The 25,214-nt window shown below is 35.3% G+C and overlaps 3 protein-coding genes across 6 annotated transcripts in view; 1 reads left to right on the forward strand and 2 right to left on the reverse strand.

Moving 5' to 3' along the window:
- LOC106105966 (serine/threonine-protein phosphatase 6 regulatory ankyrin repeat subunit A) overlaps positions 1-172 on the reverse strand; it is a 48,318-nt gene extending 48,146 nt beyond the window's left edge. Inside the window, exon 1 of the mRNA XM_013286484.1 lies at positions 9-172. Within this exon, the coding sequence (XP_013141938.1) occupies positions 9-12 (4 nt within the window). The 5' untranslated portion in view covers positions 13-172. The remainder of the gene's footprint in view (positions 1-8) is intronic.
- Positions 173-416: 244 nt separating this feature from the next.
- Positions 417-4,767, forward strand: LOC106107523 (protein NipSnap). The gene is made up of 6 exons (XM_013288402.1): positions 417-608; positions 692-874; positions 1,216-1,384; positions 2,153-2,286; positions 2,674-2,807; positions 3,291-4,767. The coding sequence occupies exons 1-6, from the start codon at positions 553-555 to the stop codon at positions 3,437-3,439; spliced, it is 825 nt and encodes a 274-aa protein (XP_013143856.1). The 5' UTR covers positions 417-552; the 3' UTR covers positions 3,440-4,767.
- A 769-nt stretch (positions 4,768-5,536) lies between these two features.
- LOC106107759 (serine/threonine-protein kinase TAO3-like) lies at positions 5,537-24,693 on the reverse strand. 4 transcript variants are annotated; one of them, XM_013288771.1, is made up of 21 exons: positions 24,460-24,693; positions 24,034-24,120; positions 23,274-23,503; positions 21,976-22,093; positions 19,056-19,331; positions 18,779-18,901; positions 18,342-18,582; positions 17,725-17,870; positions 16,995-17,077; positions 16,331-16,629; positions 15,925-16,040; positions 15,489-15,659; positions 14,737-14,948; positions 13,959-14,109; positions 13,221-13,333; positions 12,525-12,651; positions 11,993-12,094; positions 11,496-11,630; positions 10,964-11,122; positions 10,338-10,456; positions 5,537-9,932 (listed from the first exon to the last, which is right to left on the reverse strand). In XM_013288771.1, exons 3-21 carry the CDS (start codon positions 23,495-23,497, stop codon positions 9,809-9,811), a joined length of 3,039 nt encoding a protein of 1,012 aa, XP_013144225.1. In that variant the 5' UTR covers positions 23,498-23,503; positions 24,034-24,120; positions 24,460-24,693; the 3' UTR covers positions 5,537-9,808. The 4 variants fall into 4 exon arrangements, with proteins under 4 accessions (XP_013144225.1, XP_013144233.1, XP_013144240.1 ...); XM_013288779.1 differs by having other exon boundaries at positions 19,056-19,319; positions 24,301-24,693; XM_013288786.1 differs by having other exon boundaries at positions 16,331-16,590; positions 24,301-24,693.
- Between the last annotated feature and the right edge of the window lie 521 nt (positions 24,694-25,214).

Raw genomic sequence — 25,214 nt, forward strand, 5'->3', positions numbered from 1 at the left:
ATACTTACCCATCTTGAGAACGTAAGATCATATACCGTACAATTGAATTGTTTACTATTTTAAATCACTTCGTAAATTGAATATAATAAATTGGCTAATACAATAAACTGAAATTGTCAATTTCATAGAAGACACATATTTGACAAGCTGTCATAGACAGTGAAATTGTTGTGCTTGAATATGTCACATTTGTCAAATTCAGATTACATTAACAAATTTGGCGAAACCGATAGTTTTTCAAAAAACAATAAAGTGGTATAATAGAGCCTAAGCTAAGATGAGGTCTTAGTACAATTTAGAGGAAGTATTTTTTCGAAAAACAATCCTCAGAGCATTGAATACGTTAGACTTTATCAATTGTCATGTCAAACATGTTATCAATGCTTGAGGCCAACTTCGATAGATGTCGCTTTTTTACCGAAATCTATTTTCAAGATAACCTTCAAGTGATTTTGTCAAATGAATTGATAACAAGCAAGTATCAGCCGCCTCGTAACAATTGGTTGTTAAAACTTATTCATTCTATTTATTCGACCTATTATTATAATCAAAATGAAGTCTATAAACAAAATTATAAATATTTGTTCGACTCTTCCAAAAAATACAAGGTAAACAAGTTTCTTATACATTGTTATTTATTTGTGATGGCCCAAATTTAAATTTGGAATGCTTAATTTAATGTTATTTTAAGGTTGATTTCGACAACAAGTAGTAATTTAAACGCCGATGATGGGTGGTTTTCGAAGTTGCTGGTACGAAGGATAGAACCGACTAAAGAATCACACAGTCGTATGCTTAGCGACAAGGAGATTGTATACGCACTCCATACTCATAATATCCGACCCGACTCCGTCGATAAATACTTGAAAAATTAGTAAGTATAACGTAAATGCATTACAGGTCAAAGTCGGCGGCAAACTCTCGCCGGAATGTTTGTGATTATGCAACAATCTCGAAATAGAACAAACATTAGCATTTTGAATTAGCTGTAAAACATTGTTGCAACGACTACTTAAAAAGCAGGGAACATTTACTACAGTATAAGCTAATTCTTAGATTCTGTTGTAACTTAGGAAACCAGTATAAATAAAAAAAAAAAACAAACCGAATTTTAAATTAAGAACTCTTTCTTTAACAAAAGTACATAAATGGACATTGGCCTTTCACATTATGCAGTCTTCTTAATAAGTAGAATTTATTGTTTTTGTTTTGCAGTAAAACATCAGTAGCATTTGTGGAATCAAGGAAAGCGGATCTTGGCTGTGAGCTTGTTGGATCATGGACTGTGTCAGTTGGAGATATGGATCAAGCATTGCATCTATGGCGTTACGTCGGTGGTTTCGAGAAAATAGACAAGGCTAAGATTTTATTTAAAGAAAATGCAGTAAGTTTGTGTAAATAATATTAAAGCACTTAAAAATCAACTATGTTAGTTGTTACAAATTGAAGACATAGAAGTTATATCATACTAGCTTTCGCCCGCAACTCCTTCAGAGTGGAATTAATAAAAAAAAGTAAGTTGCCTATGTGTTCTTCTAGACTATCCTCTACATCTACACCAAATTTCATTTTGATCCTTTCAGTAGTTTAGACTACAAACTCTAACAAACATCCATCTATTTATCAAACTTTCACATTTATAATAATAGTAAGATGAGGTGAAATATTTTCCAACTCATAAATGTCTCTATTTAAAAGTATAATTTCTATACATCATAGATTAAAATTGTATAAATGGTTTTGTTATTGCAATAAATAAACTCATCATGAAATAACACTTTTTACAATAAATTACTGCCAATACTATGGTAATAGTCAAAGGTTAACCATAATTTTGTCTAAAATAAATAAATGTTATCAGTCATCATGTAACAATAATGAAATATGATAAGATAACAATACTAATAAATATTGCTAAAGTTGAGATAGTGTTTTATGAGTTTATATTGTAAATAAAGACCATAGTGTATTGGTTAAATTAATTCTGTATTTGGGTTTGATTCTTGTAAAATCTGCCAGTACCACATAAAGTTGTCTATACCAAGATGTCTTATTAGAGAGGCATTAATTATTTTTGAAATTCTACAACTAGCATGTTTTAAAAATCCTTTGAAATAATAGTTTATTTTATTTATTGTAATTTTGTGTTCAGGATTATCGTGCACTGGAGAAGGAGCGCGGCAACTTTGTGCGTTCTCGGCACTTGCAGTACTTGCTTGCATTTAGTTTTTGGCCAAATGGTGAACCGAGGCAGCCTAACAACATCTATGAGATCAGATCATACAGGTAACTGAGTTGGCTCATTGACCAGTATAATATACTTAATCTTTGTGTGCCAAATCAGTGCTGTATACAAACAATTTCATAAAAATATAACTCAAGCCCAATACCCAGAGGGGTAAACAGATCTTCATTTGGGGCGGTTAACACCATTTCATCTGCAGTTTTTTTTTATCTTTTCTCTTGGATAAATTCACCAGTCAAGTCCCCTGAAATGTATAAAAGATTCCTACATTTTTCTTATAGACCCTTTTGAAATTTTATTGGTATCAGAAGGACATTATTATTAAATTGTGAATCCTTCACTATTTTCACTATCATATGTCTCCGCCGAGTCTATCATAGACACTAGACTCTGGAATAAATTGATTTATGAAGAAAGTTTTGTTACAGTTTGAAGCCGGGCACAATGATAGAGTGGGGCAACAACTGGGCTCGCGGGCTGACGTACCGCCGCTCGCAGAACGAGGCCTTCGCCGGATACTTCTCGCAGATCGGACGACTCTACAATGTTCATCATATTTGGTGTAAGTGACTCAATGTGATATTTTTACCTCACAGAGAAATATTTTTTTTTTCTAAATTGCCATACTCAGAATTGCAATATACTAAGAGACAGTTCAAGAGAATTTAATGTACACAATCGAGAACATTTATTTCCTATGCAATTCGGTAAGATATTAGGTCTAAAACTTATTATATTTGCCGTCCGCGCGTTTGCCCCTTTATTATAAAAAAAAATATTGACAAATGTGTATTAAATTACCATTCTTAGAGCGGTCGCACACCTATGATTAAACTATCACAGAACAGTTGTGCGATTGTAGATTGTTTTGCAGCCAATTCAACTGTTTAGTTACACAACTAAAAATCGAGTGGTACACCTCCATATGAGCTTATAGCAAATTAAGACTAAACAGTTGTGCGATAGTTCAGTCAATGGTGTTTGCGCGCATTTATATTGACTTTTCTTTACATGACATCCTAATATCCATATATCATGTTTGCAGGTTATAAGGATTTGCAAGCCCGACGTGAGACTCGTGAGAGTACATGGCGCAACCCGGGCTGGGATGAATGTGTCGCCTACACCGTGCCTCTCATACGGGAGATGCATTGCCGCATCCTCGAGCCCACGGAGTTCTCTCCCACGCAGTAAACCACCAATGTAACAGTTGGATATTAACCCTTTGCATACATATCTTAAATGTGATAATTGGTATTGCAACCTTAGACCGAAGCGGACTGAAGTTTTGATATAGAGGTATTTTATTTACATTTTACAAAATTCTTGTATTATTTTCTATTTTATTTCATCTAATAGTATTTAAATTACTCAAAAATTTACAATTATGTTCTAGATATCTGTGTAGTCATTTAACATCGGAAAAACTGATTTTTTCAATACAAATAGAAGCAATGTCTGCAGTAACATTTTATTGTTTGCAAAGGGTTAATAATCACAACTATTACTATATCTATTTGAAAGTCACATTGATTATTGAAAAAGTCCAATGTCCGTGAAGATTAATTGAAGCCAATAACGATTTCACGTTGTTACAAATGTATCTAGAAATAGTCGAGTAAATAAAATACAAAGCAAGTGCCTAGATTTAGTGTTCTAGAACTACCGTCCTGTTGACTACATGACTAAAATTATATTAAAAATCTTATACTAAAGGTACATATGTAATTCTTCTTCAATTACTATTTTTACTTGTTTCAGCTATATTTTTAATGTATTAAAAATAATAGTGGAAATTTAATCGTTTGTGTCTGATAAATGACTTGAAAATTAAGTTACCCCTGTAATCTTTAGTTTTATATTGACTCCTAAGCAACAGCAGATCCAGGGGGGGTCATGACATCATGACCCCCCCTAAGCTGATTGGACAGGAGCTTGAGAAAATGTATTTACATATTTTGTCAAGCTCTTGACCGCGACTGTGGACCCCCCCCCCACCCCTGACGCCAAAGCTAGCTCCGCCCTTGCTCCTAAGTTAATCTGTGTTGAAATCAGTAAATGTAGACCATAATCATCACAACAATACGTATTCTCAATTATTTGTCTAAATAACTAGTGAAATCGTTACTGGTGTTGCATAGTATTGCTAAAAATGTCAAAAACTGTCAATATGGCGTCTAATGTACAAAACTAACAAAGGTGCATTTTATAACATCATAGTTTGTGTTTTTAAATTTCGTTCTATTTGTTTATTGAGCAATCATGCAGCTCTTAGAATATTAGCAATTTCAATTTAGATCCATTTAAATTTCTTTTTAGCATTTAAGTATAATGAAATTTATAATGTATTTAAAATATATGAAAGAAAACTAACCGGTATATATTTTATATTCTTATTTAGCGCATGCTATGTAGTTATTAAGATGATCGTTTAAATATTAACTATATGTTATTTTTTGTACGAACTATTTGCGAATCATTATCATGTTCTGTTGAAATAAGTAGATTTTTCAAACAGTTAATATCGGTGTTTCATTTTATACTAATATATAGCGGAAAGATTTATATTTTTGGACATTTAGTATTTAAATAACTCAAAAAATGGGCCGATTTCAAAAACTCACCATTAAAAAGCTACGTTTTCCCTGAGTAACATATGGCTATGTTTTTAACTATTGTTTAATTTCACATGGACAAAGTCACAAGCAAGAGCTAGTTTCCTATAAACTAATGGAATGTTAAAATAATTACACGTCAATGTTTCCTTTCTATTTATTTATTTCTCCAGTTTGATTCTTTTCATTAATAAGATTATATTACAATATAATAATTAAAGGTAATAATTATTAAAACTACCAAGTCGTTTGTGTTATTTAAATATATAACAAAAAAAATAAAAAGAAAACAACAACGGTGCCGTGTTGCGTCTTCCCTCCTCAAACACAGACCGCACGCTCTCTATACAATGGTAAAATATAAAAATTATTTTTAGTTACAATGTACAATACGTGACCGTTAACTACAAGTTTGGTACTTCTATAGTAAACATACATTACGACCCATTACGAAAAGAGTTACATCTCTTAAAGTATACATAAGAGATAAAACTGTCTTCACTGGATACGAGTCGATTTGAAGTGCCGGTTACTAATGAATTAATACTAAGAGCGAGTGGTGGGAAACTGGAACATGAAATGTCTATTGATAGACAAGTGTCGACCCATCCGAAGAAAAGAGTTACATCTTTTCCATAGACAAAATGTAACCTTTTTCGTCAGTTGAATAGATTGGTTCTATCATTATTTTCTACCTTACACTCGGTTCATTCGCCACTAAATCTGTTTACTCGTAGTTTCTACAACATAAACACTTCAGACATATTTATCTTAGTTTACTCTACTAATGTCTATAAATGGATAGGTTTGCTTAGAAATGGCAGCTGTCGAAATACTTTATTCTATCACTATTGTTAGTTGGCGACACTTCCTCACCATCGCTACCAACAACTAACGCTAGCGCCAAAAGGGCGAAAATCAAATAAGCACAAAATACAACGGCTTATAGCCAGTCCATTTATAGAGATCAGTGGTTTACCAAGACAATGACAATATGTTAGTGTTTCCGCAGTAGAAAGACAGTTACAATACAGCATTCATACATTACAAATTTAGACTAAACAAAGCCATTATTAGCAAATTACGGAGCATATAGTAACCAAACCATTATTTTTGAAAATCTAGGACTATTGTGAGAACTTTTACCATATGTAAAAACAGAAGACTACTACCGGCTTTAGAGTGGGGCGCGGTTAGGCATCCGCCCAGGGCGCTGGACAAAAAGGGGCGACATAGGCCTAAATACAGTATCTTGTATTTTTGTTACCTTCCCCCTAGACATGGTAAGAAAGGGGCTACGCTGGAATCACTGTCAAAAAAACAAATGGACCTCTATAGAACTGACAATTTATTTTCATATATGCTCCGTAAATTGTAGGTGTATTGGAGCAGCGTTCAGTACCGACCTCCGCAAGCTATAGTACAGCGCACACTTCAATTCCATAGTGCTGGAACACCAAACAAAGCACTCGGTGGATTTTCTCTGCAAAAATGCCGTTAAATTTCTTCACTTACACGAGACTGAAAACATCTCTAGAAAGATGTGAAAGATTACAAAAAAGCCTCAATAGACTAACCAACAATATAAAAATCCTAACCTGTACACAAAATTAGTTCCATTATTTTCCGCAATATGGCGAGGGTGTTTATATTTCTGGTCAGACTAAAAGTTCAAGGTCGATAGCTTGGTTCTAGCGTGAATAACTATCTATATAAACTTTAACTGCAGGTTTACATCTAACCAATTTGTTCAAGTAACTGTTGTCAAATAACTCTTATGTATATTTTGCTGTCATAGATCGTCAGGCCCGCCATCTACCATCTGTTAACATACGGCCAAAGTCAAACCGTAAAGTTTATTGTCAAATTTTGGTCAGTCGAAGGCAGGACAGGCTGATTCGATCTAATAAACAACATAGAAAAAAAAAACATTTTCGCGTCATTTCTCTTTGGCCCTCATTCACCCGAACGGTTTTTCAAACGAGATTTATACAGCGTTGTAGAACAAATGCTTTTTAGGTATCTCAATATGTCAGCGATTTTAAAATGCGCCGCTTATCGCGAAATATATTCTAAAGCGTTTATGTAAAAAAGAGCGTTAACAAAACGTCCATGTGAATGAGGACTTATTACCATAAAATTCCACTGCCGCACACACGTACATATTGTTGTCTCGGTTTTTGTAACGTGATAAAGAGAGTTGGCTACGTTTATATAAATGTATCTGCAGTGGAATCTCGGTTACACCAATAATGGTACAGTCGGACCGACGCCTGAAGCGAACATCACTCCACCTCTAATAAAAAAACCTCGTTAAATTTTTTGTCAACATTTTTATATAATTTTACATCTAAATTAGCTTAGGTGACAAAATTTTAAAATACTTACACATTAAACCACTAACAGACTCAAATAATACAAAAAAAAAACTATCACATCATGTGATGCTTATAGTGTGATATAGGAAGAGTACGGTTAATAAAAAAAATATTAATTATTCTTTTTTTAATAATAGCATTAACTAAATTTGGATATTTATGACTAAAATCGGCGTTAAATTAAATAATATGCAATCGTCTATACATATATGACTGGTAAGCTTAGTAGACCATACGATAGTGTATTACAAGACTAAATAAAGAGAGTAGCAAACACACGCGCTCGCAGCTCACCAAACAAACAAACAAACAAACAATGTTAATTACATCAGCGTATGTACAGGCGGCAGCGCGCGCCTCGCTCATACCTAACATATATAATTTATTATATTTACAAAACATAATAGGCAGTCGAGTTATAAAATATTACAGCACCTGATTCTTGTAAGATTTAATAAAGCGTGTTAGTCGTTTATATAAAAAAGATGGCCGCCGACGCTCGAGTCGAGTCGCGAGCGTCGCGTCCTTACAAATTATACCAACATTCAACAGACGAACGCAACTAGGCCAATAAACAAACAGCGTCAGTCCGCCGGCGCCGGTTACACAAACTTATAATAAAATTGTTCCTAAAATAAACTAATGATATGAATATTAGAATTTTGACTATCTAAATTATGTTAAACGATAGCGTAGGTGAGTGCGGCGAGACGCGCGCGGGAGTCGCTAGTTTCACACGAGGGCGGAACTGAAGCAGTGCAGTACACAATACGGTACTGCCAGTGTAAAAAAAAATTGTCGATCACACGAATACTTTCTCGCAGATTTGCTAGGCCTCAGTAGTATTTTGACATTATTGTACTGTACTGCTGAGTCACAGTTCCCCGTGTGCAACTAGCTTTAGTAATGCCCTGCGTAGCGTGCAGTGTACAGTCAGCTGCACAAATATTGATATACATGTACAATACTTTAAAAACCTATATTGGATTACAATTTCAAATATATTACATGTATTCGTCAATAGCATGTTTCATGATCGGAAGCTTATTCGGATTGGTACAATCATATTGTTGAAATAAAAAGCCAAAACAAATTTCTGAGGTTTTGTAAATGTATAGATATTTTGTATAGCTGACTGTACAATGTGGACAGTCGCGAGGTTATAATAGACTTACTGTAAACTACATTATAATACAAGAATAGATCAAGAGTACTACATGCTTTAGGTTTAAACAGCGCCTACTGCAACACGCAACGTCGAAAATCATAAAGGTTTAGTAACAAATTATTTGGTATTCTTTCATTTTTCAAGTATATAATATTTTAAATATTAACCTTTGCAAAATTGATTTAATTAAACAGGCAATAACTTATTATCACATGTATAAAAAATTCGTATAATAATCATTTCGTCTCGCTCTAGACCGGATCAAAATTATCTGCCCACCTTTAGTGTTGAAGATCAAAATTTTACTATTACTGGTTTATTTAAACTTTTGTACAGAAAATAATAATAAGAGACTATCTCAATATGTATTTTAGTAATTCCGTTACGAATATCGACGTTGCGGATCGCGCGCTTAAAAATCCTAATAAAAACATTACAACACCACGTGTCATACAAACATTCTGTGTGCAAAATAAACTTATCCAAGCATTATAAAGCTATAATGTTTGTAAACTCAACTACAAACACACTTATTCATCATTAAGATAATTGGAGTGCATAACTTTAGTATAGGAAACCCCTCCCTTTGAATACTGACATTTTTGCATACATTTTGGAAGACAACGAAAAAAAAAGCCTAAGTAATATTGTGATAAAGCGATTTGGGAGGGCCGCAGTCTAATTATTGCCATAAGCCTCCTAACCACGACACACAAGCCATTGGAAATAACAATTAAGTTCATATTAGACTTGACGCAAAATTATGCAAAAGTATAAAAATTTACGTGACATTTAACGTCACTTGCATCAAAGTCTAATTCGATCACAAAACCATACTCAGTCGTTTTATTAAATTTAGTGAAAGAATATCACATTAAGGCCCTTCGTACACGAAGCGATGTAAATTTACGAAACCTGCGTTAGTCGAGCACCAAGCAAATTAATAACTAAAATACCTTCGTCTAAATAGCTAATGTTGAGTTCCTAAATTACTTGCTACTCGACTAAAAACTAGCCTAGTAAGAACTAGGCATAAGCGACTTAGAGCGCGTACACCTTTGACTAAACTATCGCACAACTGTTTAGTCTCTGATTCCTATGAGCTTGTATGTAGGTGCGTACACTACGCGATTTTCAGTTGAGCAACTAAACAGTTGAGGCTGCGAAACTCGACAATCGCACAACAGTAGTGCGATAGTTTAGTCAAAGGTGTGCTCACGCTCACTCAACTGGACTTTTCATCACTTAAGCCAGTCGCTATATGCAATCATTACCCGACTTTGAGTATAACAAAAGTTGTAACAAATGACTGTCGCAGTGTACGTGACGTCACGTGACGTCATGACGTGCGTGTCGTGGCGAGGGCGAATGCGAGGGCGGGGTGCGGGGTGTCGGTGCGGGGTTAGAGCGAGCCCGCGGGGAAGCTGGCGGAGGAGTTGCTGTGCGCGAGCGACAGCATGGAGCCCGACAGCGACTGCTCCTCCTCGCCGTACCCCTCCCGGCTGCCCTCCGCGATCGCCATCGCACTGAAAAGTACAAAAATATACTTAAACATTTTGCATTTACTGTCAAGGAGCTGTCGCAAACTTCGTTAGCGCAAATTTAAACCACCCGTTACGCCATTTTGACAACACGGAATTAAAAAAAGTAGCTTATAATATTCCTATCCATGTCAGCTACCCTCCAGTGGGTCTTTTTAAAATCAGCCTAGCCGTTTCGGAGATTACCCGGAACAAACGCGGCTTGCGGACAGACAGACAGAGACGAATTTTAAATGCGATGTACGTTATCACCAACGCAAATAAATCATCTTCCCGGAATCTGGAATTTTTCTTTTGATATTACAAACAGATACTCCCATTTTATTATATATATAGATAGATATAGAATTTTCATGTGGTGGGTAAAAACATTGGGGGGTGGGTGTGTACCTGAATCCGAGGCGCGCGCTCTCGTTGTCGAAGTGCGCGAGCTCCTGCTCGTGACGCTCGTGCATCAGCCGCGTGCGCTCCGCGCGCTCCGCCATGAACTGAGCGCACTCGGACTCCATCTGGAAACATTACATACATTCTATCTACATGTAACATTTATACGATTTATTGGAATTACTTAGGATTGAAGGAAATTAGTAAAACATCAATCTGTAAAGAATCGTCAGATGTCACAAAGAGCGAGTTGATAGAAATTTTATTATGAAATTCTTGTGTTGAAACTCATTTTAAACCGATTACAAAAAGATGGAGGTTCTCAATTCGTCAGTATTTTATACTTGCTGTTGCTCGCGACTTCGTTCGCATGGAATTGAAAAATAATAATAAGCCTATGTTACTAATAACATAGCTTTTTAACAGTGAAAAATTTTAAAATCGGCACAGTAGATTTTAAGCTATTTGCAATTTGCAATGCATACAAATATACAAATCTTTTCTCTTAATGTTATTATTAGCATAGATAAACACGGCCTAAATCACGTGAAAACGTGAAACAGGTGTAGCCATTGTCTGTGTGTTTTGCTTTTTTTGATCCTTGAAACTTTATCCTCTAAGCAGTTAGTTACCTTCTGTTCTAGCAGGGCGCGGCGCACGGCGACCCTCTCCTCCAGCTCGCGACGCTCGCGGTTGCGCTGCGCCTCCGCCTGCATCTTGCTCTTGCTCTGGTAGGCCGTCAGCATGTCCAGCTCGTGTTCCAGCTGCATCTTCTTCTGCTGGCACTCCATCTGAACACGGTCATACGAATAGAATTAAAAGGCCTTATATTTGATTTCGTATTTCTAAAAACAACTAAGGAATGTGCATTTCAAGGCAAAAATTTTTCACACGTTGATTTTTTGCTAAATGATTGCTATTTGTTGTTAAAGTAATGTCTAATGTTAGTGCCGATCTTTTTCATTTTTATCGGATGATCTTATTACGTACGACGTCCGCGGGAAAGTTAGTGTATAATGTTGTCCAACATATCTGGTAGCATTAACGCCATGATTTTAGCATAGATCTTATAAAGCGTTACGAATACGATACGAATCGTAGAGGAAAAGGTATTGTCTGTACATTAACTAAGAGAAAATAGTCATATCGTGATGACTAGCTCACCATCTGACTCTCATCGAGTTTAATGGTCTGCTTCTGCAGCATGTCTGTGATGCTGAGGTCGTACTGCTCGCCCAGCTTCACCAGCTTGCGGCGCTTCTCGTCCTTCAGCGCCTTGATCACCTCCTTCTGTTGTTCCTGCACACAACATACACAACTTATACAAAATGTCTATGTTAGTGTGTAAAAAATGAAAAAAAGAACAAAATACAAAGGTATCAATCACTAACAAAAAAAACTGTTTCCAATTATTGTCAAAGATTAGAAAGGTGCTACTATCTGTTATTTCTGTTAGAATATATGTAAAACATTTATGAACAAAAAAACCTGATAGATACCGTTCGTAAAAAATATTGGAATAGATTTTTTAAATTAGCAGGAGGTCGTTATTAACTTGTTATAATATAATTTGAGTCACGTCCACCGGGTCAGTTAACTTTATCAGTCGATGTATACTTTAAAAAATTATTGGTTATAATAATAATATTCACAATGTTTACCTTAGGTGTCATTTGCAATATCTGGGCCTTCAATGCCTTATACTGACGAGTCTGTATCTTGCACGTCTCACGGAACTGCTTACGGATCTGCATCTCCTTTTGCTGTTCAACAACATACCGTCAATACAAACACCAGTCACATACATGAATTTACGAATATGAGATAAACATTATCTTCTGTCAGTCGGGTAAAATTAGAAGAGGATAGCAGAAAAAAGTATGGATAGATTGTGTGAAAGAGGATATGCTTAAGAAGGAAGTGAATTCAGATAGAAATGTATGGAAGAACAGCACATACTGTGCCCCTCCGTATGCACAAGGGCAAGCTGATGATTAATATCAGTCGGGTAAAACTACTATATGTATATTTTCTGTAAGAAGTGTGTACACTTAGAGACGTTGTGGCGTAGTTGTAATATAGTTGTGGTGTAGTTGTGGTGTAGTTGTAGTGTAGTTGTAGTGTAGTTGTATTACAGTTGTGGTGTAGGTGTATTGTAGTTGTGGTGTAGTTATAGTGTAGTTGTGGTGTTACCTTGAGGCTCTTGGGCTGCTGTTTGAGCTGCAGCGCGTGCTTCTTGCGCAGGTCGTGCTCCTGCCGCTGCATGTAGTCGCGCTGGTTGGCCAGCTCAGTCGCGTGCTGGTTGGCCAGTTGCTCCTCCCTAATATACACAAGTCTTTACTATACGGTACCAGTGTGGGTTTACATTGTCCCAGTAATACAGCACTGTAGTGGGACTGGAATAATGTTAACTGGGCATACATGCTATACATAGTAATTGACATCTGCTATCACTATAGCAGGACCATTAAAGATACTTTCTTGAAGTTAGATCGGTTCAAATTTCAAACACATATTATAAAAGTCGTTACAATGTTACGTAAACCCCCTTTTCGTTTTAAATAATAATGATGTTACAAAGAAATATAATTAAAATCATTGATTATTCATAATTAAATTAGAATATCATAAATTTGTAGTCCATATCGATTATATTGATATGGACTACAAGCATATACGATATATCGATATCATACTTTAATCTATGTTTTTATGCAGGGCACTTCTCTATGAACCTTAAATCGAAAGATGTTGAATGTTACTTAATTTATTAGCCCTCTAAAAAGTGATGTCCAATATAACAAACTTAATTCTTATTCAAATTGGTTTGAAATCTTTTGTAATACAAAGTTTAGGTTATCATTTGGAGTAGAAAATACGGCATGTTACCTGAGAGCGTGCACGCCTTTCTGCTGCCTGTACTCCAGCTCCTGGGTCTTCTCATGGTGGCGTAGTAACATCGCGTGCGCCTGCTCCAATTGCTGCTGACGCTTGTTCAACTCCTGTTACACAGACATTATATTAATTACTACTGTTTGAATGGATGGAGGTTTCTACCTATCTCCAAGCGGACGAATTTCGATATTTGGCACAATTGTAGAATATAGCTCTGGTAAAAACAACGGTCCAGCAGTTTTTGTTTATTTATTACTAGCTTTGGCCCACGACTCCATCCGCGTGGTTTTTTTTAAAAAAAAGTAAGGAGCCTATATGTTCTTCCAAACTGTCCTCTACATCTATACCAAATTTCATCGAAATCCGTTCAGTCGTTTAGGCTAAAAACTCTAACAAACATCCATCCATCTAAACTTTCGCATTTATAACATAAGTATAATTTACAAAAATATAAATAATTCCTATTTATAATATGAGTGTAAATTGTAAAGTGTGGGAAGTCAAAAATGGCATTATCATATAATTCATTTTGCATGGTAAGTTCAACTAACATTTTAGATACGTAAATTTAAATAGATGTATGAATGTTACCACTAAACTGCAGAATGGCTCAACTTATTGTGATGAAATTTAGTACATAGATAGATTAAAGCCTGGACTAGGTCATAGGCTACTTAATTTATATTTTTTAATCTTTATCTTAAATTAAATAAGTTTTACTTCGTGTCGTACCTCTCTAAGCAGCTCCTGTTCCTTGTGATGTGTGGCGAGCATACGGCGGCGGCGGAAGCGGCGCAGCTCCAGCTCGAGGTACTCTCGCTGCGACCTCACCAGCCGCGCCTGTTCCGCCTCCTCGGCCTGCTTCAGGTTATCTTTCTGTGACCTGGAATATACACAATATTAGGTTACATGCTACAAGGGCACGATTAGATAGACAAATGCGAATGTGTGACAATATCATACAGTAGCCTTTGCCCGCGACTCCATCTGCGCGAAATATAAAAATTATAAAAAAGGGGTATAGTAAAAAATATAGCCTATGTTACTCACAGAACAATAACCAGAATTTTTATGACCGGCCTAGTAGTTTTTGATCCTATTCATTACAATCAAAGTTTTCTAATACTTTTGGAGAACTATATATTGACGTGTATTATACAAAAATAATGACAAACAATGAGGACTTCCAGACGTGTGGAAGTATTACATAGAATTACTAACTAACATAAGTGCAAAAGTTTGAAAGTTAGTTTGTAGCCTAAACTGCTGAATTGATCTCGATGAAATTTGTCACACATTTAGAACATAGTCTATAAGAACACACAAACTGCTTACCAAGTTTTTAATTCCGCGAGGATAGTCGCGGGCGATAAAATTCGGCGTTTAAATTCACGCAATGCGCGTTATATGATCGATTGGTTTTAGTTAAAAACAAACAAATTGTAACACAATTAATAACAACTTACATACATTTAAAAAAAAATTAACGATTTAGTACAAAATAACATACTGTAATGTCGCGTCCCTCTGCCGCTTTGGCGTAGCATCGTCCATACTGAGCTCCTTTTTCCATCGCTCCTTGTTAGCCTTGTACTCGCGCTTGCGCTGCGCATCGAACGACTTGCGCTCCTGCTCCTGACGTGACGTTATATCTTTGATCAATTTCTTCTCATTGGCCGTGTTCGATTTCTGCTTGCGTTCCAACTCTTGCGCATGCTTCGTCTGGAATTGTACAATTTTCATTTTTAACAACAAATACAAATATAAAGAGGATTAAATAACTGCACTAGAGTATATTTGTGGAAAAAAAAGTATTTGTAATAATAGCATATTGGTAAGACCATCCGAGGATGACATTCTATGAGCTTAGACAAATTATTACACTAGCAAACATTAGCTAAATACCAAAAACTTATGGCATTTACTTTCAATGTTTCACTTGCTTGTCAGACATTGTTTTTTTTATGTTTTGACATAGTTTACCGATTTCAAATATCGCTTTGTCGAAAGGGGCTCATCATCAAAACCGATCGAATAAAAATTATTACGACGTTTGAATAGAACATGTGTAGTAGTGCACATTACACACATAGCGGATGTGAGTACACTATACACACATGATGGGTGTATATTCTGTACACTTATGGCGGGTGTGTACAGAATATAAATGATGGGTGTGTACATTCTAAACACATGGCGGATGTTTACTTTATACACACATGGCAGGTGTGTACACGGTACACATATGGAGGGTGTGTGTACCTGTAGTCGCTCAAGGTCTCTAGAGAGCTGCTGCAGCAGGGCGTCGTACTCGCGGTCGAGCTGCGCCTTGTGCGCCTCCACGTCCGCCTTGCAGCGCTCTTCCAGCTTCACCAGCGCCGCCTGGTGCTCGCGCCGCATGCGCTTGTACCCGGACATCTGCTCGTGTGTCTCCTAAACATTATTACATACAAAAATACAAATCTTTCCTCTTTACAATATTAATATAAATAATTAGAAAAGAAGTCTGTGATAATTCTGCACACATTAAGTACAATAAGGGGTTTCAGAATTAATGTTTTCTGCTACATGTTTAAGTTGTATCTGAACAGCAAACATTAGATTCATGCTATGTTATGTAAAATAAACTTATCGCAGATATAAAAAGCGTGTATATTATTGGGAAATGGGTATACAGCTTGTTTAAACAATAACTTACATGGTTATGTTCCTTCTGTTGCTTGGTGACAATGCTGGTTGTCCGTATCGTGGCGAAGTTATTTGCGCCGTGCTCAGACACTAGGGAGATAGCTACAGACACGTTGTTGCTTACACCTATAAACAATATTTTATCTGTTATTAGATAACAAAGCATTATCCTGATTACTGATCCATTTACAATTTTACATTAATGTTACAAAAATATGTTCGTCTCAATTTTCGTTTGTATTGCGGTCATCGTGATAAACACGATTGTAAGACATAAACGAGTAAATGCGTTGTAAAACTATTAGTACAAATAGCAAAATATGTACTTTTACTGTTTTTTGTATATAATTACTTTAAAAAATACACAACTATTGTGAACCAAATAGTAAAAAAACATAACGAGTTATTGCCCTCACCTCTATTGGTAGCACGTCGTTGAGTATTCCTATTATCATCTCCACTATCCTGTTGCCAAGTGGAGGGGGCATTCACGTACTCCCTGTACTCATTAGCTTGGCGCTCCCTCTCCCTCTCCCGTTGCGCCTCCCGGATAGCTTCGCGATTCGCGTAATCCTCACTATAGTCATCACACAGGGAGTCCCTATTCGCGTAGTCCCGTAACGCGTCCCTGTTGACGTAGTCGTCGTGCTGCGCCGGCAGGGGGCTCTCGCTCTCTCTGCGCACACAACACCAACATGAGTAAAGCCACTTGACTCTGGAAGGGAACGGTGCGCTCTAATGCGTGTAGTGCTATGAATGACAGCCTTTTTAGGTTATAAAGCACGAATGTGTTTGTTAATTGCGATAATTTGATGGTTTTTATGTTATTTATTTGTGGAATGCATTACTAAATATATATGAGAGTCGTCTATATGTCTTTACACAAAAACTAAATTAAGTTTGTTAGAAAAACATAAGAGGTGTGAATAGAAAAATAATATACAACACACAATTTGATCATGCTATGAAACTACATATTAACAGTTTTATGATAGGAAGGAGATGTTCTCTTATAAATTGAATACTTAAAAATGAGTAAATCAATGATAAGATGAAAATATGAATAAATGTTCATCATACCTAGCAGAGTGTGTAGAGTGCTGGTGGTTGAACTGCTGGTACTGAGGCTGTTGTTGATGTTGCCCGTGGTGATTGGCGTTGAGCTGGAAGTCATAAATAAATAAATTTATACATTTCACTCCGACATACGTCTGAACTTCTGATGTCATGACCAGTAGTTTGAGAGTAAGTATAGTGCAATGCAAACTTTGTGGTCTCGCAATATAACGACCACAAAAAACTCTTTTCGTCTTATGAGTGCGTATGCTTTAAACAAATTGTGGTATGCTTGCCCAATAATAGAAAGATCTGGGAAGGTAAGGTAAGAGAAATTTAAGTTATCGACGGCAGCGATAGCCAAAGTAAATAGAAATGAGAAATTCTAACAAAACCAATTTTACATTTCTAAAAGTAATACCAGACTAGTTGAAGAAATACATATAAACATTTCAAACACTGACAGCCTTACAAATAAACGAGGTATAAAGTTAAACTTAGTAACAAACTGAGTATAAGCAGATATTAGTACAATTTTTTCTTATATTCAGTTTATTCCTAAGTTTTCCGTTATACCGCGTTTATTTGTAAGGCTGTATAACTACAAAAAACCGTAAAATATGATATTATCAGCCAGTTAAATATAAACATATTCTTATATCTATTGATTTACGCCATATATGACCCTATATCCCTTTCCTCTAGGATCAGTGACGTCATAAGTCCATAGAGAATAATATAATAATGTGTGTACAATGTTCCCAGGGTGAGGTCTTCGGCGCAGGCTGCCGGATGATGAGCTCTGGCTTGATGCTCCAGCCACGCTGTGCTCAGACGTCGCGGAGTTAGACTTGGAGCTGTCTCCCCCTGAACGTTCCTCCGCTGTCTCTTCACTGTCACCTGCACAATATACATGTTTAGATTAATAATAGTTTCCAAAAGTCATTCAAATAAATCCAAAGTTATCTATAAATAAACAAGGTATATAAAATGTCATCTATATTCAGCTCCCACAGAAGACCAGCTCATGTGGTTTTTAAAAAAATAAATTCATTAAATAAAAGACTGAATTCCAATCACTAACCAAATCATTATTCTGATAAGGAGTAGCTACAAATTACAATTCTTATTAGTTTGTAGTCTAAATTACTGAACGGATCTCCATAAAATTTGGTATAGTAGAGCATAGTCTGGAAGAACACATAGGCTATTCACTTTTGTTTTTTTTTTTTAGTTTAGTTTTTTACGGAATCGCGGGCGAAAGCGAGTAGAATATATAACTTTAAACGACAGAATAAAACTGCCTTATACTAGTCTAGAATAGTAGACTATTTTCGTTTTTTTTTTAATTCCTCGTGGTTCCATGCATACCAAAGGCACTCTCATTATCAGCATCGACCATGAGTATCTTCTTCATCTTCCTGTAGCTGAGGTTGTCCAAGTCGCGTACAGCAGCCTTTGTGCGCTGGATGAGGTCCACCAGCACGTTGGGTGAGCGCGGCCGCGTTATGTACGGGTGAGTCAGCAACTTGGTAGAAGAAGGCCGCTCCTGCGGGTTCTTCTGCAGACACGCCTCCACAAAGTAACGAAACGTATCCGTCCATTCCGGCGCCTGGAATTGTTAATAGCAATTGTTATTATAACTTAACACTAAATACTAGGCACCTGAAAGGCAAACACTTAGAACACCTTCATTTTACTTTACTTCACCATTTGTGAACCCTATTTTAAATTGTTTTTATGAATTCATATTTTTTGTCGTATCGTCGAATATTTCATCACTTTTAAATAATAACAACAACACTTACTTGTAATGTTGGCGAATCATTCTGTGCGATGTGATAGAGTGCGGACATGGCGTTCATATTGAAGTACGGCGGCTTGCGTTCCGCCAACTCTATGCAGGTGATACCCAGAGACCACACATCCACCTACAAACATATGTTAAAAACATTTATAAGTTATAAAAATAATTAAAAACAACTCTTAAATTGGAATTATTCAAGTGAATTCTAACCTAATTGCTCCGCCTAATGTACTCAATAATGCTACATTTAAATTAGTAAATAGTCACAAACAACAAACCTTTCCATCATACTGTCCTTCGTCCATAGCCAAGATGACCTCCGGAGCCATCCAGTATGGTGTCCCCACGAAGCTGTTTGCCGGGCATTTGATACTGGCGCTGCCAAAGTCTGCCAACTTGACTGTTCCATTCTCCGTCAGCAAAATATTACCCGCCTTGATGTCCCGATGAATCCTGCCCAAGCTGTGCAAGTAAGAAAGGCCGCAGACCACGCCCTCACATATAGCAGCTATCTCCTCTTCTCGCAGCGGACGTTTGTGGACCTGCAGAGAGACCTGAACTGAACATACATTGAAATTCAACATTCAATATTATTATTGGTAATTCAAACTGGTCGCCGTCGACAATTTCAACCAGTTTGGGAAACTTACCAAATATATATCTTCATCCTTGTAAACAAAGACAAAGAAAAGTTTACGTTTTTATTTCAAAAACGGTAAATGTAATTAGTGCAGGAGAAACCGAATAAAACGGGCTAGAACTAAAACGGCCTACGGCTAGACGCCATTTGACTGCCTTAAAAACAACACAATAAGATTAAGACTATTGCTTGTGCATTTCGCGTGGATGACACAGACAAACTGGAGTTACCGGGTTTACATGAATAATATATATAGGTATATTCAACACCAGCCAAATTGTCATATATTCAAAGATATTTTGCTAGACGGTGAAATCAAGCTAGTGTCATTTCTACTTTCACTAGCGTGGGATAGCAGAAGTAACAAAGAGAATTTCCTTAAAATAGCTTCAATGAACGCGATGGTTTCTCACGGTCATTGCTCGCCAATTCATACCATTATCATCAGCATGATGTTAATTTAATATAACAAATAACTATTTAGAAGTTCAAAATGCTAGCAAACAAGTGGAACACATCATGAAGTTAAAATAGTTAATGTACACTATTTTATAAAAATGTTATAACTTTATTTATTTATCTTTATTATCTTTATTTCTTATCTAACTTTCGAAGAATTATTATTCCCCTATTCTCTTTAAACAACAGATTATACTGCTATTTCGGCTATAGGAACTCGTAGAAAAGCGTATAAGCGTATATATTAATTAAAAACATTTACAAAAGCTATAAATATTGGTTTTCAAATCATCTTAAAAACCCTGCTGATCATTCACAACAGTAATGCGAAGTTTGATTATCAAACGAGATAAAACTTATGCGTTGTTTTTGATGCATCTGACTCACGGGTTTATTGAATACATTGTGCTTTTTTTATGATTCGCGTCTGTCTTAGGAACTCATAATTGATCTTTAAAAAAAATCCGGATATCCTTTTTAATCGTTTCCATTTCGTTATACGTGAGAACTTATCTTTATTCTTTGAAACCAGTTCCGAGAAAAGCCGATAAAAATTGCATATCTTTTCGACTGATATAATAATACTGACCCTGACTATAGTATTTAGGGATAATGATTAACGATATTTATTGGATTAGTAAGAATCTCGGCCGACACAACTAAATCGATAGAGAACATATTCAATAAACGTATATCGTGGTTATAGCAACATATATTTAACAAAAATCCTGCCTACTACCAAGAGAGGTAGGCAGAGAGGGCTTCAAGTTTCGAATTACTCTAGCATTTGTTTCTTTCCTTCTATTTTTTAACAGCAAACTCTTTATCTTCCTAATTAGTATAAGTAAACTCACTTTATTTTCCAACAAATAAACAAAATGTTGACTATTTTCTGTTTCCTAAATTGTCGTAACACAACATCTGATGGACTTCTGGCGTTGACAAAGTTACGTTCTCTGGCTATTAAAATATATAAACATTTTAAACAGATATGACAAAGCCTAAAACAATTGTTGTACAGATAAGACACAACACAATAGAATTTATCACTTAATAGTGAAACAATCAGATAACTATGTCCCAGTCTCATGTGTAACAAATTCATCAATAATAAAAATTTGATGAGTCAAAAGCACTTTTTGCCAAGTGGCTTGTATAAATCACTTATCTTTCCCAGAATTTAATGACGTCATCAACAAATTACAAGTAAGTCTGTTATACTTACAGCCAAATACTGAAACGAAACTTAAACACTCCGCTTCACATACCACTTCTACTCTAACAGGCATCAAAATTTGTAGGGAATTTGAAGTTTAAGCATGGCCTTGTTATTTAAGATGCTGTTACATATTTAAATGGCGTTTCAGTATTTGGCCTTTCGCCTTTTTAATATTGATAGACATTTGCATATCAAATTGTATTACTAGACCCTAAAAAATAATCCTAATCTAATAACAATATGCTAATAAACAATTGTTTTAAAAATTATCGTTAAACCTAATCTTCTTAATAATACAAAGTAGTCTAATACTATTATTATAAAAAAGAAATTTTGTAACTTTGTATGTATTGCAATAACTCAAAACGATTAGTCTAATTATAAATACACTTTCATCGTTAGAAAGGTAATATATCTGTGAGTAACAAAGGTTAGATTTTTTAAAAAATCATAGAAGTCGCGAGTAACAGCTATCTAATTGTAATTTTAATGGAGTCGGAGGGATTTATATTTGCAATCACAAAACCAGAATGTATTGACAGATTTTAAAGAATCTTTTATATCATAAGGTTGTATAAAAGTAAAGTAACAGGTGCTCATTGACATCAAAAATTGTAGATGCATTCCCTAAACTAAATCAACAAATGAAATGCAAGGAAAAAGGATATTTTCCCTTCAATCTCTGCACCAGTCAAACCCACATTCCTTTATTGGAAAGGACTTAGTAGTAGTAGTAGTAGGGGCTACAGTTTCCGTAACCCCATGGCTAGCGCATATTTGAATTTTGGAAAGGACTTAAATTAGAAGAATGGCGACCACCAATTAAGTTTTTTCCCTGCCACAATTGTGTCAGGTATTTATTAATAAAGTAGGTAGTTACCTCAATGATATCAGATGCTGAACCAACACAATACTCCATCACAAGCCATGCTGTGTGTTCTCTCTTGTAACAGCCCTTGTATTCTATTGTATTGGGATGTTCCAGTTGCTTCAGAAATCTATAAACAAACATTCTGTGTCATACATTTTTATATCATACTAATCATACTAATATTATAAATGCGTGAGTTTAGATGGATGGATAGATGGATGTTTATTAGAGTTTCTAGCCTAAACGACTGAATGGATTTCAATGAAATTTGGTATAGATGTAGAGGATAGTCTGAAAGAACACATAGGCTACTCACTTTTGTTTTTTTAATTCTAGCTAGAAAGCTAGTATTACTATAATTAAATTCTTTACAAATTAATGGAATGTTGCAGTCTTTACTTATAATGTCTTCAATAATTAGAAATATCTATATGATTTTGTTATTGTTTAACTTAAAGTATGCATAAAGAATGAACACTTAAGTTGTTTAATGTCAAAAATTTTAACAAGTAAATGGGAAAGAATTATAATTTTATTTTTATTATAATTAAATATGTTTTTACATATTTCCCAAAAGAAAGAGTGCCAATATAAATTACTCATAGCATAAATTTGCAAGTTTTCTTAGATGTATGGATGGATATTTCTTACTATGTATCTACAAAATGATTTAATGGTTCTCAAATAAATTTGATACAGTTTAAAACATAGTTTGGAAGAACATATAAATATGCAAAAGGTAGTAATTCGAAAAATTAAACCTACCTGCATGAATGATGTTTGTAAAACAAAATTTTACAATTTATATTATTATTTCATAAGGAAATATTTTTTGATATGATTAGGTATTAATATAAAGATATGACATTTCCATAAATTTATAGTATGAATAGTTATTTAAAGCAATAATTAACTGGCAACATTTATTTTATGAAAAAAAAAAACAAACTAATATTACTGCAATTTAAAATTTGGAAATGTAATACCATCCCAAAGTCTTTACTCTTGAGAAACACCTTGAGATCCACCATATTTGTCCAACAAACTAAAAATGTTTAGTGCATATGAAGCAAAAAGTTTTAAATATTATGAATATTTTTAATGCATAAGTTTAGTGGATGAATGTTCGTTAAAAGGTATCTCCCAAATGGCTTAACAGAGCTCGATGAAATTTGGCACAGATGTGGAAAAGTCTAGAAGAACACAGTTACATGTTAATTTTTAATTAAATTCCTGTGAAGGGAGTTACGGGGAAAGGCTAGTGTATTTAATATGTTTTTAATATTTGAATCATATAAACAACTTACTTTATTTCTTTCAATATATCTTGCCATTTCTCCTCACTCTGTTTCCCCAGGTAAGACATTTTCTTGATGGCAACAATCTCTTTTGTGAGATTGCACCGAGCATAGTAGACTGCGCCAAATGAGCCATGACCAATTTCACGCAAGTCTTCAAATATCTTCTCCGGGTCATGTTTACTGAATAGTTCCGCAATGTCTGGGTCCTTAAGACTGCCAGGCCGCGGCATTCTTATCTGAAATTATATCATTGTTATAATTTGGAAGCAAGCAAAGTTTTCTTCTGTAGAAAATGTTACAAATAGAATAGAAATACTTCTTATAAGATAGGTCTTAAGTGAGATGATAATTTGTGCCAACTTCATAATAAGTAGAATAATGACTGATATTTTAGGAATACAATGTAAAATTAAACCTTAACATATCTATTTTTTAATACAGAGTTGAAATACATAACATTTAAAGGATGTTTCATTTGTTTCTGATTATATAATGATATTATTTTATATTTCCAAGTTTTGTAAAAAATTGTGACACATGATTCCATTAACATTATATGGATTTAGCTAACAAGTAATTTTCAAGCAATAAAGTAGTGTTAGATAACACTCAAACACTTCATTTGGATGAGTTGAGGTCCTAGGACATGTGAAAATTTCTGCATTTTCAATTTCTTATTAGAAACAGGCAGTAATGCAGAGGTTCAAGTGAAACTTTTATGTCTAGTTGTAGGCGAAGAGAATGGACGGAATCTTAAAAAACATACCGCTTGCGCCAGCTGTAAGCCGGCGGCGTCCGTCAGTTAATTAGAACGCTCCCGCCGTTCCGGGCCATCCTCCGCGCCACTCGCTATCTGAAACCGTCGGAAACGATACCGATAACACTCACCATGCCATACGAATGCCATCCATCCTTACAACCACCTTAAGATCATGTCAGAAACACAAACAGGGCACAATCAAATATTGACATTTACAATACATCAGTGTTATAATCTAATTAAATGAACCAGACAGACGTCGCAGCAACCCACCTCTGCATCCACTCGCCTTCACTGTCACATATTACGTACTCCTTTATTGATCATTAAACAAACGATATAGTTTCACGTCCACTTAAGTCGATAATTGTTAACAACACGCCCCTATAACTGCGGGAAAATCTAAAATATTGCAAAATACTTGGCACTTACAATACAAAATTTCGCCTCAAAATGGCGTTGAGGTATAGAATGCGATGATAGCTTTTTGTTTTATAAGGCACTTAGTTTATGTTTTATCATCACTTTTAACTATCACTTTATACAAATGAAATCACTTTTTATTTATCTTAGATTTTTCTCAACACGTTTTGTCCAAATTTTACTAAATTACTATTTACAACTTTCCCGTACTGATACATATTCTCAGAAACTTCAACTAATGGCGCCCTCTCTTGTCATTTTTAGAAACATTTTTTTCTTTTTAAAAAGCTCTAACAGAACTGTCAAACAATTTAATCTTTCATCCATGTTAACTTCATTTCTCCACATGCACATATTTTCTAAAAAAATTAATTTTTTCTCCCAGCTAAACCTAAGTTTATTTTGTATAAAAACATATGTTTAAATATATTAACAATTTTATTAAAAACAGATGCGGTGCCTACTTTAATCAACAGAACACGCCTCCCAACCCCTGCGATGTCTACTTTCATTTCCCATTCTTTCCTTACACGAAAAGGACAAAAGGACAGATATTATGCCTTCTACATACACTCATCAGACGAAAGGGAAACTGCTCGTACATGACTGCGTATGGTCTGTCTGCCTGTAACACATCTGTCTTCTTTTTCTTCTGTATGGTCTTGCTATTTCACCGGGCAAGCCGGTCTATTCGTGCGAAGATGTTATAGTAGCCTCTACCACATTTCGAGTATGTAATAGCCTCGCTTTTATTCTTTACGATT

This window comes from Papilio polytes, unplaced genomic scaffold (genome assembly GCF_000836215.1).
Source record: "Papilio polytes unplaced genomic scaffold, Ppol_1.0 DF824269.1, whole genome shotgun sequence".
NCBI classification, from domain to species: Eukaryota; Metazoa; Arthropoda; class Insecta; order Lepidoptera; family Papilionidae; genus Papilio; species Papilio polytes.

Excerpts from the sequence above, each read along its gene's own strand:
- LOC106107759 (XM_013288771.1), bottom strand. The coding sequence starts at position 23,497 with ATGCCGCGGCCTGGCAGTCTTAAGGACCCAGACATTGCGGAACTATTC. Across the intron at positions 11,123-11,495 it reads AACTCGATGAGAGTCAGATG|ATGGAGTGCCAGCAGAAGAA; the intron begins GTGAGCTAGTCA and ends GACCGTGTTCAG. Across the intron at positions 10,457-10,963 it reads GCGCCCTGCTAGAACAGAAG|ATGGAGTCCGAGTGCGCTCA; the intron begins GTAACTAACTGC and ends TAATGTTTCCAG.
- LOC106107523 (XM_013288402.1), top strand. The coding sequence starts at position 553 with ATGAAGTCTATAAACAAAATTATAAATATTTGTTCGACTCTTCCAAAA. Across the intron at positions 875-1,215 it reads GATAAATACTTGAAAAATTA|TAAAACATCAGTAGCATTTG; the intron begins GTAAGTATAACG and ends TTTGTTTTGCAG. Across the intron at positions 1,385-2,152 it reads TTTTATTTAAAGAAAATGCA|GATTATCGTGCACTGGAGAA; the intron begins GTAAGTTTGTGT and ends TTTTGTGTTCAG.